Source organism: Pholis gunnellus (assembly GCF_910591455.1).
Source record: "Pholis gunnellus genome assembly, chromosome: 16".
In the NCBI taxonomy this organism is placed as follows: Eukaryota; Metazoa; Chordata; class Actinopteri; order Perciformes; family Pholidae; genus Pholis; species Pholis gunnellus.
Genome location: NC_136543.1, coordinates 11,238,971 through 11,254,260, shown reverse-complemented (window position 1 = coordinate 11,254,260; position 15,290 = coordinate 11,238,971). Strand labels below are relative to the sequence as shown.

The following is a 15,290-nucleotide window of genomic DNA, read 5'->3' as shown; positions in this document are numbered from 1 at the left end:
GTTTGCAATACTCCAGGGTGGTACTGTACACTCATTAAGGTCATTTCCGTCTGTTTACAGAGTTAAAAACAGATTTCTGGAGATGTGGAGCAGACTTGAATCCAAATCGTGAAGCGATGAGGCGGAGGAAGAGGAGGAAGGGGGAGGAGGGGCAGTCAGGAGGAGGAGGGAATCCAGATGGGAAGGAGCAGCATCGCGCTGCAGGAGAGAGCTAGAGAGGGAAGACCGACTGTGGAGGAGAAGACGCAGAGCTTTATCTCTGCATGGAGATGAAAAACACCTTTATCTTACACTGAGCAAACGGATTTCACTTGGAGCTGCCATGTATTTTGGTACGTAAACGATGCGTTTTGATCTCAAAAGAGTCTTTTGTTGTTGTTGTTATAAGCGCAGCGGAGTCACTTGTTGAGATGGATGTGAGCTTTGTGAAGTCAGTCAGAGTGAAATAGAGGCTGTGATAGTGCAGCCTATTCAACACATAATTTAGCTTGTTTTGGTTTAGAGCATTTTTTATTGCGCTTGGCTCTTAAAATTGCCCGTACTGTACTGATTGCCTTACACTATATACAATTCTTACAGGATTATAAACTATGACAAATCACTGGACACAGTAAAACAAATTATTATTGCTTTAGATTATTACATGCAAGTTATGGAATTATATCTAATGATGATGAATCGCTTTTTTAGGCTTTAAAGTGTGAAATAGCATTACCACTCTTTCACTTTGGCCAGATGGAAGGCTGCAGCTGCCCCCCCCCCCCCCCTTGCACGTTAATGTGCTTTTGGATACTTAAAGAATTTATGATACAAGAGACACGTGGACGAGGCGGCACATGCACACACACACACTTAGAATGTTTCGATACTTTTTAAAAGAAATCTCTGATGAAGAATAATGTAATTGTTTCATTTGGGGGGAGAGGGGCGGTGGAGCGTGTGTCATGCCAAGCGTGACCATGTGTCTCGCGGTCCGCCGCCGCGCGTTGTGTGAGTCTCGTTCACAAACAAAAAAGGTGAAAAAACATTCAAATAAACGGTTTCCGGATTGTGAGCAATTCCTTATGCACGAACATAGTAAAATGTAAATGAACTTTTTTTTTTTTTATTCCAGAAAAACATTTAGATTGAGCTTTCAATCTACTTTCAATTGATATATGGCACTATGGTAACAGGTGACCGCGTTGTGTGGATCATTGTGATGACTAATACATCGCGCGCTGTTACGCACAGAAAACACGATGACACACAGGATCCTCATGTCCAGAAGAGTGAATTCATCTTAAAAGACTCAAAACGTCTTGGCAGTATTTATGTAAGACTGTGAAGGTCCCTGACAACAATACGTCTTCTTTGATTAATAACATATGGATCATATCTTTATCCTACTTTTGGCTCTATTATTTAATCGCAAAAGTCTCTAATATGCGCGTGCATAAGCCCCTCCCCTCCTTACCAAATTCACCTTCCCACGCACATGCTGAAGCAAATAGCCTACTCATGTCAAGACGAGTACAACTCGTGCGTGCACGCATACTTACATTACTTTACAAGCTTAGGCAATCAGGCTAATGGCAGAGCGGATGGGTGTGCTGTGGTCTTGATTATGATGAGTACACACGTCTTAAATTGAACTGTAATCAAGCTCAGAGAGGAATTGCTAAACTAAAAAAACAAGCTTCCATAACCAGGACGCAGCCGCACAAACTTTTAGTAATGGCCTCATTGAACCAGAAGTGTGTAAAAACACATTTGGCCCCACGAGTCGACCTGATAGAACACAGAATGGCTATCGGAGTGTTACGTATTGTTTAATTACTACTGGTGGATTAAGGTTAGCAGACACTTACATAATCTATAACAATCAGATTTCCTGTTTTGTGTGTAAAATATTTGTTACAGTAATTCGTTTTTTTTTTATCATATAAACATGTACGCACATACAGACAAACCAAACTTGTACATACATTACTTTGCATTTTATAAAATAAATCTTAATCTGCAAAGAATACTGCACTCTCAAATGTAGTGAAGTAGAGATACACGAATAAGACACAATGGGAGTACTCATGTACAACTACCTCAGAACTGTGCTTCAGTGTTTAGTCAATGTATGTAGGCCTTACCTGCCACCTGAGTTCCACATTTTACTTCACCGTAGGTGTTTCAAATCAACATAAAACTAAGTGATATTTGATCTGAGTGCATCTTATTTTAATAACTGCCGATAAGGATGAGTACAACTTAAACAAGACAGAGGCACAGTCAGAGTGGCAATAGGCTAAATAATGTTGTATTATATTTATGACCCTACATTTTGATCATTTAATTTTATGTGTATGGGTAAGAAAGCACATTAATCAACATTGGCATTTAACAATATTAATACAAATGAGCCTTGGTTAGTGCCACACCTAAAAACTGACAAGCATCATACATCGTAAAGATGCAATGAAAATAAGAGAGGACAAATCTGAAGGAAACGTATCACAACACTGTGCTCTGAAAACAGTCAGACAAGTTTATAAGCACAACAACTTTGAGCACAGAATGTCTTCATATACCGTAGCTTCTATGTATTTGCGCTCGTCATCACCATATTATTATTTCTTAAAGAGAATCACCTCATCTCTATTGAGTCATTCCTCCATATCTTGATCTACCTGTCTCCTCTCTAGGTAGTGTGTGTCACAGCGCTCTGCTGGCCCGCCCCACGCTGGGGAGAACCCATCCCTCCCCAGACCCGAAGCCCCTCGTCCCCTTCCATCTGCTTCCTGGATTCACCGACGTGAGTACTTTCAGCCATCGTCGCTGTCACAGCAACCACGATCTCACCAACTGTGCCTTTTTAAAGAAAATCAGAAATCGTTCACTTCATCACGGCGATTTCTGCTTGCAAGTGTTTAGAACAGTCTGCCTGCGTGGAGTTTATTTTTCAATACACAGATGCATGAGCGAGCTGCCTACACCCTTTTTACAAATATATCACCTCTGATGCAGACAGCTGTGACATTTCCACACCAGCTGGAGGGTGGAGCTGATTCCCTGATATTCCTCACACAGCTTTTCTTAGAGCTGTCTATCCCGGTGCTCGTGAAGGTGGAGAGAAACAAAGCTGGCCAAGTCCAAGTCCAGAAGAGAGTTGATGTGTCAGGCAGGGTTGATGTCTGGATCACAGAGGGGGGGGGGGGGGGGGGGATCGTACCGTATGCCTCCATATACTCCTGGCTTCACGATGTATGAAGTCATTTGTTCTGGCCTAAATCAATGCAGTAAAAGTAAAGTAGCTTGACTCCATAGCTGCCACGTATTTATTTGTATTTTAACACAAAGCACTTCTCTAACACCTTTATTTGTTCCGAGCACACGAAGCCAAGAAAACATGATGTGTTTTTTGTCCTCACACTTTCGCTAATACCAAACCTTTTGTAAAACCTAAACTTGAGATGAAGTTGAGATGACTCATGATCCCATCACTGAGTCTGGCCAAAAGCAAAAATTCCTCCCTTCTCTTAACTTTGGTCTCGTCTTTAAACCGGGATTTTTCTCTTCGCTATTAAGAAGGAGAGATGTAGAGTGATCATTTGAGCATTTAAAAGAAAGAGTGGATTGTGTGTGTATGTGTGTGCGTCTGCTGGACTGTTAGTGTTCTAAATCTGCTCTGTGTGGGAGTGGAGCATCTTCATCTTTGTCGAAAAAAGCCATTCCGCCACCTGAGGAGGTCTTGGCCCCCTCCCCTCCATTTCACCTCTCTCTCCTCTCAAGCCTTCTCATCCATCCTGTGCACTTTACTGTGTTGCTCTTGCTCCATCACCCTCTTCAATTCAGCTCTCTTTTCTAGTATTTTCCACTTTGTCTCCTGCTGTCATCTTCCCCATCTCCCACCCTCTCATGCACTCTTTCTGACTTTCAGAGTTTTCAACTCTGCGTCACTCCATCACTTTCCCCACTGACCCTCCTCTCTCTTTCTTTGTTCTCTTCCTCCTTTACCACACACACACACACACACACATACAATATCAAAATATTACAATTTGTCATCAAATTTAAAAAAAAAAGAAAAAGCTGTCTCACTTATAATTTACCACAGGTCAAAAGATGTCTTCTGAAATCTCACAAGACCCTCTCCCTGCTGAGTTACATCCCCTCTCACCTGTCTATAACTCATTTCTCTCATTTTATTGCATTTCCAACACTTCGCCAACTCTGCAGTTCGAGGAATATTGTCTGACCTTTACAATGCTTGGTGTTGGTTGGGTCCAAACTGGGACGGGCTAGTTTGGCTTGTAGTCTGACAGAATTGGAAACAAAAACAAGTGCCTTTGTTTCCAAGCAAATACTCATTTAAATGACAAAGAACCAAACGCAGCAGCTCAGTCATCATAACCCACTCTTGTTGCTTGACGTCATGTGCTCACAAATAGCAGTCACGCTGGTACACAATATAAATCCAGGAACATTCATCACTATAAATGTTCAGGCTCTTGACTGTGCTCCAGGTAAAAGTCTGCTTTCCTTTACTGGGCCATATGTTTCAGCCTTACTCACTCCATTGAGCTGAGCACGTCTGACACGTAACCACTGCGGTGTATGAGGAACTTAGAGACAAAGTACTGATTAATGCTGAAGCTATGTGGTGGAGGTCTTTATTTACTGTACATCCCACTGACTTTACTGCTTTTATTGGTTTTAATGTCACAATACGCCGGGAGGTTAGATGTAGTGTGTGTGTGTATTACCTATGTTGTGGGGACATAAATCTGTTTACACAGTCACATTAAGAGGACTCGCTTTCCTTTTGGGAACAAAATGCATTTCTCCGTAACGTAAATCATTACATTTTAGGGTGAAGAAGTGGTTTAAGGTTACGGTTTAGGATTAGGCTCGAATTGGTTCGGGTTAGGGTAAATTTCCAGGAAATGAATGCAAGGCAAAGTGTACAGACAACAGAAGAAAGAAAGAAGAGGCAATGAGTAAGAAGGGCGAAATGACTTTGCCACAGGTGTTAGTCCACCCGAGAGTGTGGATCGGGAGTAGAGGGTAAGAGTGAGTCCACTGAGGCAGGAAGGTGACTTTGATCAGACGGACACGAAAGAGAGAGGCAGAGAGTTCAGAGGGGAGCAGATGGAGGGGTGAAGTGAGGAATGTGTGATGGAAGGTCAGATAGTGATACTGGAGCCTTGGGGGCCGAGGAGGGAGGGAGGCCTTCTACTGATGTTAAAATGTTCAGTCTCAATCAGAGAAATAGAAAACTACGTCCTCATAAATGATTAACATTAATGTGGCCATGTTGTTATTGATGTGCTACATTCAACACTCACCGCATATGTCCATGCTTATTACAGAAGCCTAGTTACTGGGGTTTTTTTAAGCTTTTATGATGTCATGATTTGTATTTTAGATATGGGAGACGACAGAACTATATTTGTTTTTATGTGTTTGCTTGAGTTTTACATAGACAGACAGCTGCAGGGAAACAGAGAGATAAGAGACCAGTGCATTCCACTGCAGCTGCCTGGAGTGATGATCAAAGAAAATGAACACACACACACACACACACACAAACTTCCAGACAGATTCTGTTACGTTTTTAACGTTTGAAGAGCAAATAATTCATCTCTGAGAAACGAGCACAATCTCTAGTGGCTACAGTTAATGTCCCCAAGGCTTACAGCACTAGTTGGCTGGCCCGCAACAACATCTACGTTTTTGCGTCACCTCCAGACAGATTTCCATAATGCCTCCCTGATTGTGGCTGATTATATGGCTCCCTACATTTCATCACGAGTTTGTTATGCTCCACAAAGGCCTGTTGGGTTTTGTTGCATTGAGTATATGGGCTCATTAAACCAGTAGGTAATGTTCAGAGGTGATGTGTGGTCAGTTACTGATATAGTTGTGTACATAGACACACACACACACAAAGACATGCAGAGGCTTACTGCCTGTTTCTTACACTCTCAAAGAAACCTAGTCTTGGGGTGAAAGGTCAGATTTCCTCAATAGTTTGATTTTTCACAGCACATCATTTTAAAACTGTGATTCAGTCTTCTCTGAATAGTGAAAAGCATTCTTTTAAAAGTGAATGACACCTTTTTGAGGAATGTTTCTAAACCCCACCCTGATTTCTAACTGTCTGGTTAAAAGACCATCAGCAGGATCTGAATGTTCTTGGAGAAGGACTGGGTGAGGCTTTCAGCATGAAGCACTCACCCCCTGTAGGTTTGAAAGGTGGCTGTAAAATGTAGTTTATAGTTTGCTCCATCATGGAGAGCGGAGGCCAGGTGGTCAGGTGGGATTCAGGGTGGTCACTCTTAACACTCATATTTACATGTTTTTGTGTGGAAAATCAAATCATCAGAACATTCATAGGGATGGCTTTTTTTTTTTTTTTTTTCAAAGGAGGCTTTTAAATGGCAACTTTCAAATGTACAGGTGCTAAGTGCTTCATACTCACTTTAAACCTGTTGGGGTTAGTCAAGGTCTAGCCTCAGTGCAGGTTATGCCATTCACACACTGTTGTGTCCATGCATGCCAGACAAATACTCGCCCATTCAGCTCCTTCTTACAACACCCGCCTATGACCTGAGATGTTATGAATCTGTGTGTCTTGAAAGGAGCACATGAGTAGCTTGCAGACAGCATGCCATTAACACTACAGGTGATCACTTTCACTACATACTCGGTCTGGCCTTTTTACAACCCTGAACCGGTCATGACCTTTAATTTTTACGCCTCTCCTTTTCTTGCAGATGGATCACATCCATAAAGCTCTGATTGGCCCAGGCTTCGGGCTAACAACGCCGCTGAGGAGGAAGCTCAGCTCCTGCGGAGTCTTTCCACTGAGGTTCAACTCTGAGGTGGGCGCTGTCGTGTGGGAAACACACACACACACTTTGATTTGTTTTTCTTTCAGGGTGCTTTCATTTCTCACACACACCCTTTACATGACAGTTGAACGCCTTAGGAGGAGTGCCCTGAGGTTCGACCTGCCACATTTCATAATTGGGTGCACACCTGTTAATATCTGTCCTTTGAAGAGTAGGCATTATTTACTGTGCTCATTACAGAATGATGCCACGCAAATCAAAGCCACCACACCCATGTTTATGTCACATAACACACTTGGATCAACCTGTTGGCTGGCGTTAGTCTATAAATTAACACATCTGTCATCAATGTGAAGGGAAATCAGCCTTTAATACTTTGTACTGGAGCTCACGTTCATGTAAATTTAACTGTTTCTTTGTATAAAAACAATTCAGGTTCACAAAACTAAATAATTGTGTGCGATGACTCCATACCGTCTTGTTTGCTGTTGTGTGAACAGGCACAGGCTTTTCCCCACCATACTGGAACCAAACACGCAAAAAGGCTGAAAGCGATGGACACCCCCGATTTAAAGATCAGGACCTCTGAACCGGTTGCCAGGGAAACCACATCGCAAATCCTCCCGTCACCCTGCTCACAGCCCTCCAGCGCTGACACGACATCGGGAGGTGTGTGTCTCTGCGGGCGCACATGCTTCCCCCTGTGCATGTGGGTGTGTGTGCAGACATGAAATGTATGACAGTGTTATACGGCATTTCCCAGTCACGACTTTAATTCTTTGATGTGATAAACCTCCCGCTGCTTTGGGTTTCACAGTGAAGAGATTAAAGGTTGAGAATTACCCCCCCCGCTCCTTCTTCATATCTAAATTTACCGACCTCTTGAGTGGCCTCCTGAGATCAAAAGCCCATTATAATGCTTTGATTATGATCAGTGGGTAACACTGTATAGTGTGTGTGTGTGTGTGTGTGTGTGAGTACCTGTGTGCCTGGAGATGTGTCACTATAAGTGTGGAGGTATGTTAAAGTGTTGACTGCTTTCCAGCATGTCTGTGTGTGTGTGTCTGTGTGTGTGTACGCGTGTGTGCGCCAGTCCTGATGTGCTACTTTTGCATGTGTGTGGGTGTTATGAAATGAAAATAATACATTTCGCTGCAAGCTAAAAAGCAAACAGATTGAAGAATTGTACTTCATCGCTGTACTGTGAGTGTGTGTTTGAAGAGTGAGGGAAAGAGTGATCATTTCCAGTTTTAAGGGAAGTGGATGAGACGGCAGGAGAGCTCTCTGAAGATTACTTCAACAAACAGCCTCGTCGACCTCTAACAGTGGGGAGTCAGTGGCAACAAATAGACAACCATTCAGCTAGGCAGAGCTAATCATTGTTATTTGCAAAGAGTGAATCCTTAAATCAGCACACGCTCCTCCAGGGAACCTCTACAAGTCAGTCTCACAAAAGATAATACAGCCAAATCATCTCTAACTCTAAACTCTAATTTTAAGCGCTGGGAGGCAGATCCTTGGGGAAATCATTGATTATTAGTGCGATTAGAGATGTTGATAGAGCTCATAGACACCTGTAGCTTGGTGAGTTTTTATCTCTGTCTCTGTGCACATCATGAAATCAGTTCATCTTATTGTAAGCAGGAGTTCAGAAATCTAGAGAATTTATTTTAATAAATGTGTCTCATCTTCATTGTCTCCATCTCTCTTGTTGGCTTTCTTTTCTCTTTCTGTTCCTTTCTTATCATTTTTTTTCTTTCTGCATTCATTTCAGAACCCTCACCCCTGAACCCTACATCAGAGGCGTCGCCATCGAGCAGCGGCTCCACTGAAACTGTGAACGCACCCTGTGACCCCTCCCTCTCACCCAGCCTGAGGACACCAGAGACAGAGACACAAAGAGACGGAGAGATGGAGGTGGCTCCAGAGGACGAAACAGAGGAAGAGAAAGCTTTACGTCTGCTCTACTGCTCCCTCTGCAAGGTTGCTGCGAACTCTGCCTCCCAGCTGCAGGCCCACAACAGTGGTGAGGACGTGTATGCGCTGCTGTAGTCAAGCTTAGCCTGCTTGTGCTGTGTTTGATGGTCTGTTGACACTGGCTTTATATCTGCTCAGGCACTAAGCACAAGACAATGCTGCAGGCTAGGAGTGGTGATGGGGCCATCAAGTCCTTCCCGAGACCCGGGGTCAAAGCCAAGTTGGTAGTGCCGTCTGAGTCGCCAACTGGACTCCAGAACAAAACATTCCACTGTGAGATCTGCGATGTGCACGTCAACTCCGAGACTCAGCTCAAACAGGTCAGTTGCTGAAAATGCCAGTCATAAAGGTCATTGTGGTTAGTTGTTGTACTGATTAACACAGAAATACACAGTCCATTACGGGGCTAAGTTTAGACCAGTTTTAGGCGTCAGTGGAGATTTGGGATTTGAACCTCCAAACGTCAGACTCAATTTAAATGATCCTGCTTTGGAACAAACTTGCGAGTACAGAACTAGAAAAATACAGTACCAGAAAAATCTTTTCCTGGGATGTTTTGCATGGACATTCCTGGATAGTGATGCCAAATCTTTATTTTTATATAATTCATTCATTTTACAAAACTCAGAATAAATTGTTCAACATGGTTTGTTGTGATCTATGTGTGATGTGCACTGTTACAGGTTTAATGGGCTTTATAAGTCCACTTCGTGCTCATATGCTATGAGGGACATATTTTTTTAATATAATGTCAAATAAAGTACTCAAATAATTTAAGTAAAAGTACTAATGAAAAAATATTTAATTATAAGCAAAAGTCCTGCATTCAGAATCCTACTTAAGTATTGAAGTGTTGTGATATATAGTGATATCAGCTGAAAGTACTCATTTTTGTTCTGCAGAAAATTGTCCCCCGTGAATGTAATGTTGTTATATATGATAATATTAGTTTGTTAATATTTATGCATCTGTTTGAAAGCAGCATTTAACTGATGTAGCTGGTTCAGGTGGAGCTAGTTTAAACTACCTTGTATAAAGTTAGAAAATTTGGTCCAGTGGTTTCCAACCTGTGGGTCGGGCCCCCTCTAAAGTGTCACAAGATAAACGTGAGGGGTCATAAGACGATTAAGACGAGCAAAGAAGAAAAAAACGAAGCTCTGCTCCGAATTTAAATTTAAATTTGTTTTTGCTTATTGGATAATATTACCTGTTTTGGCCACAACCAGTTGTACAAATGGAACCATGAAAGAGGATAAGCGGGAGAACTCAAACAACAAGGTCAGAAGCCCAAAAGATTGGGCACCACCGGTTTGATTTTTAGCAATGTGTTTTAATGTAAAAGCTTATCATATGACATTCAATGTAAAAATCCAAACAGTAACTAGCAGCTGTGTGTAGATCAATGTAGTGGAGTACAAAAAGTACTGAAATGTAGTGGAGTAGAAATATAAAGTAGCATAACATGGAAGTGTCTTAAAGTCCATGCAAAATGTGCATGACACAACTAACAACCGTAGCTGCTACGTTGCTCGAGCAGAGTGAACACTTGGTGGGTGACATGAGAAACTGGCTCATCACTCTTCTTACTGGCCAGTTCCTCTTCTGAATAAAAAGGTATGAAAAGGTCAGCTGTCACACAGCCGAGTCGCTCAAAGGCATCAACAGATTCAACGTCACTTTATCCAGTATGTATTACAGAGAGGCAATTCAGCACCGTGCATATTTTCTGTTAAATCACAGTGCGGACGTCTCACACCTGCCGCTGCAGGTGAGTTAAAATCACAGATCCCTAGAAATAATGAGCACAAAGCTACTAAGCCTTGTCTTTTTCAGCGAGCATCTGAACATGATGTTAGCATCTCTGTTCGTGATAGGAATGCTCAGTGTTGGCCTGACTGTTTAAAAGTTAACTTTGGCCAGGTGCTCATGAATATTTAGCGGTACACTGCTGATTGTGTGGCCGTAGCCATCTGTTTGTGCTAGTCAATCAAACCAAGACGATTTCCAAACCCGCCCCCTCATGAATATTTTTAATCTCAAAGTCAGAGCCAGCAAAATATTGACTTGCTGTCTGAATCATCAAATTAAGACCTTTGATTAGGCTTCCTTTAATTATCTCTTCCAAACAAAGGCGACTGATGCCTTCTTTCTTTGTACGCTCTGAATTTTACGCCGCTGCCTGCGTCTGTCTGTCTGTCTGTTCTCCTCCAGCACATCAGCAGTAGGAGACACAAGGACAGAGCAGCAGGTAAACCAGCCAAGCCTAAGTTCAGCCCGTACACTCCCGCCCAGCGTCACCAGAGTTTCCAAGCAGTGAGTACTCCGCTGTTGCTTGATTTACTGTCATCCCTCATCATTGTATTTGTGTACATGAGTTGACTCTCTCGACCCTCTTCCAGGAAGCTTCACTCCCTTGTCTGCGATATATGGGTTGAACAATCTCATGTTGTAATCCTATGACCTTGTAAGAGGGAAAAAAAGGCTGGAGAGCAGATTCCAGATAAGATTGTTTGGCAGTAACTGGGACAGTTTGTACTTCTATTGGCCAAGTAGCTGCTAAGACTTTATCTCCTTGTCCCGTCCCTGGTTTCCTACTTAACTGGTCAATTTCCTCTTGAGTGAAAAAAAGAACCTTGATTGCAGTTTGTTTGTCTGTGGTTTTCCTCATCAGATACGTCTCGCTCTGCGGAAGGAGCAAGACCTGACCAAACCTCTGGCCTCCTGTCTCCTACAGCGTCAACTCTCTGTTGCCGCCGCTGCTGCTGCCATGGCATTGCTGCCCCCCTTCCCTCTCCGCCCTGCCTCGAACTCGAGCCTCGCCCTGTTTCAGAGTCAGCCCCTCCCCCAGGCGCTGCTGCATTCGGCCCCTGGACCCATCTGTTCGGCACACACATCGGTTCTGTTTTCCCCCTATTGACCCCCGTCGACGTCTCTATCAGCTCTGAACTGCACCTAAAAGCAGACCTGAGACAAGAACAACATGGTATATAAGACAGTGCTCTACTAATGACAGTGCTCTACTAACAACAGATGCTGTGGGGTGTCATGGACCAGGACTGAAGATTATTTCCTGGGCCCAAAACCACAAAGTAGATTGCGATGGAGGAAGCACAAAGCGGCGTAAACAACAGCATTTTCTGATGTGAGCATTTGTGTGAATGTGTTTTGAGTGCATGCGCAGATATAGTCATCATAGAAGTCAAACTTTTACAACATGTTTGCTGCACCACTGCTTCATTCCTCCAGTAATAAACACTTTTTTATAGATGCTGATCATCTATGTGACAATCAAGAAAATCAATAATAAAATGGAAAGTTTAATTCAGTATATGAAAGATGCATTATGGTGAACTTCCATGATGTCTATAGCTGTGTGTGTTTGTGTGTGCAGATATGCATATAAGTATATATATATGCCAGTCAGAGCATGCTTGAGTGAAGAGGTTTATTATTTTCCAATAAACAATAGCTGTGGATACTCATGTTTGACCCCAGAAGATTCTTTATTACCAATTCAATGCTCCATAACATGCATTTTATTCAAAAATAAGTGCAACATCCTTTCAACTTAACTTGGTGTTCTCATGGTGACACAGTTTTGTTCCAACAGATGTATTAAATAAGACATATGCTGTAACGAACATCTACGTTAGTCTTTTCAGCTCCTCGCGTTGGTGTTCACCCAGACACTGAAATGTAGAAGCGCATCACCTCCGCCCATACCCATAACTCTCTGCATTCAGGCGCAGACCAAAGCCAATTTCATCTTCCTTTGCTGCTTAGCAGTACGCAAAAACTTCTCTTGGTTTGCACTCAAGTATTTTTCTAAAAAACTAAATTGAAAACAGCGCATCCATAGCCTTTATCTGGCTACGGAGGACTTTGAAGACTTTTTCCCAATTATTTATTACTGAAGAGTAGCCTCTGAATCCCCTCTCCCTCGTTCTCTGTGATAAATCAAGGCAAGAATGTTCTGCCTGATTTTATTGTCTGTCTGTCGGATGATGTTCACAACACTGCAGCCTCAATCAATGTGTGTCTCATTTTTGGTAAGCTAATGTTGAGGCCTAGAGGTATAGAGTGTGTGTGTGTGTACTACTGCTTCAGTACAGGCACTAATGTTTTACTGTAGAAATATTAGATATAGATCAGATTGTGTCTTTTTTTAAACTTTTGACACAAACCTTTGACATTTGTGTGATCACTGATGAGACTATGCTGATGTTCCGTGAATGATGATTATTTTTCTCAGAGGTCAAAGTCTTAACCCACTCCATCAGGTTTGTGATTGCTGTCTTTTTTCAACTTTCTACGACCCCTCAGACTATCTTCTTGTTTTGGTCTTTCATCAATCAACTGACACCAAACTGGAATAGTTAGTTAGATATATTTTGCTTCTTTCTCCCTCAGCAGCTCCAAAGTCAATAATTCTACTGTCCAATTCAGAGAATTATCTTCCAATCACTCACAGCCTCATGACTCTCCATGTCACAGCGGTCATTATCATTATTATTATTAATCGTCTGGGGTGATTGTGAACATCTGTGTGTGGGATTCCCAATTCTCCACAGGCTGTCAGAATCCAGACCTCCTCTGGTCTGGCCGAACCCTAACCCTGGCTCGTTCTCTCGCCAACCTTCACTGCCTTCTCTTTTCACTTTTTGTCATCTTTCTTTCGTTATCTCACAATACATTCAGGGCTCCTCTCTTCACAGCCTTTCTGTCTCTCACTCTTCTGGCAAATTCGTGGCAAGCACGCGCACATGCACACATAAACATGTCAGCAATACAAAAGCCTGACTTGGCATTCAGGGAATGTTTCATTCTCTGCTACCTGGAGAGAGTACAAAGGTACAAAGCAATCGTTTGCATGACATATGTGGGCAGTTCACATAAAAATAGGACTATAATAAATGCTCTCGGTGCGAGGGTGCAGCATTTTGACTTCTGCATATAATAAAACGAAGGTATTCGTGGATACGTGCAACGAGACTACGACCAACAGAAATGTGGTTTGGAATTTCTTTTTCTTTTTTTCATGAAATGCAATCTACATTCTTAAACCAGTACTATTTAAAGTCTGCCTTCAAATAAGTGCAAATAAGAAATCAGTTGAAATATAGTTGAAATACCATTTTAACAGCTGGAGGAATAATTAAAAGAATAGTTCAATATTTTGGGAAATACACGCATTTTGCTTTCTCGCCTAAGTTAGATGAGAAGATTGATACCACTCAAGCTGGAGCCAACAGACTGGAAATGGGGGAAACAGCTTAGGTTGGCACTCCTACACCAACAGACCTGTAAAAGCTCCCATTGGGAGCGGTGATTCTCTGGCCCTATAGTGGCTCAGACAAAAGATGAATGGGCAGAAGCTGTGGCACAAGCACCTTCTGTCTGTCTGTCTGTCGCTTCAACAGTTGTCCAGAGTACGTTTCGACACAGCCGTCAGTTCAAGTTTTTCTCCTCGGTAGCGATTGTTGCTCTTGCAGCACCAGCCAGGATTTGTTTAGTCCCTGTAAGGCTTTCTGGTACTGCGGAGGCAGTGCAGCTGCATGGCGGGGAGCAATAGATCAGTAAACGGAGGAGATGTAGGCTGTAAAGCAAATGGCTCAGCAGGGTATTCAAGAGCAGGCTGTAAAGCATAATGACCAAGCTGCACCACACAGAGCGTTGATTGTGTGTCTGGTGCTCAGTGCCGCTTTCAAAGGGCTGCGGTGGTAAAAAGAGTGCTGCTTCAGTTTAGTTGGTTTGCAATGCAGTCTGACATTGCCCACACCCATAGAGAGAAGAATGTTCATATCAGAGGTCCTCTGCAATACTGAAATGCATTGTGGGATGTTCCAGTTATAGTACTCACTGTATCCAGTGACGAGTTATTCCCTTTAACTATTGTGCTTCTTAATCAGTTGATTCATTTTGTTCTAGTGTGGGTTTGAAAGGGTACTTTGGAAGACAGACTCTATGATCTAACACTGATCGGATTGCTTAAGATGTAGTTGGCTTCCGGATTATCTTTTCTGTAGTTTTCCATCAATCTAAGATCCATAAAACAAGTCATAATCTTACCTGAGCTTCTTCTGTCTTAAAGGTTGATTTTGGGGTTGATCACACAATCTGTGTTATGATTTCATTAGTATAGTAGAGTATGGCACTATAGTCATATTTTCCATATTAAAAGGGCTGTGTGTTCTTGGCCCCAGCTGAGGCGAGTGCACAGATTAGAGATATTACTTTTCATGAAGCAGATGATCTCTTCATTGGCGTCTGGACAGAGATGGGTGAGCTGAAGATGTGACCAGACAGAGATGTTTATTTTCTCTTAATAATGATACCAGTGCATCACGTCAGTAGATAAATAAACTTGCACTGGCTTCTGTTGCACTAAAAAAGGCAATGCATTCATCAGTATTGATGCTCATGTGCCTACATTCCTCTGGCTGCCACAATGCTCTGTCAATTTTAATCAGTTATTCTGTCCTT

General features: G+C 42.5%; 1 protein-coding gene across 2 annotated transcripts; it reads left to right on the top strand.

The window, feature by feature from the left end:
- The first annotated feature begins 203 nt into the window (after positions 1–203).
- LOC306708671 (zinc finger protein 385D-like) lies at positions 204–12,276 on the top strand. 2 transcript variants are annotated; one of them, XM_079176562.1, is made up of 8 exons: positions 204–332; positions 2,683–2,788; positions 6,753–6,860; positions 7,331–7,499; positions 8,605–8,856; positions 8,946–9,127; positions 11,019–11,120; positions 11,479–12,276. In XM_079176562.1, the coding sequence occupies exons 3-8, from the start codon at positions 6,753–6,755 to the stop codon at positions 11,722–11,724; spliced, it is 1,059 nt and encodes a 352-aa protein (XP_079032688.1). In that variant the 5' UTR covers positions 204–332; positions 2,683–2,788; the 3' UTR covers positions 11,725–12,276. The 2 variants fall into 2 exon arrangements, with proteins under 2 accessions (XP_079032688.1, XP_079032687.1); XM_079176561.1 differs by having other exon boundaries at positions 213–332; positions 2,679–2,788.
- Positions 12,277–15,290: the final 3,014 nt, after the last annotated feature.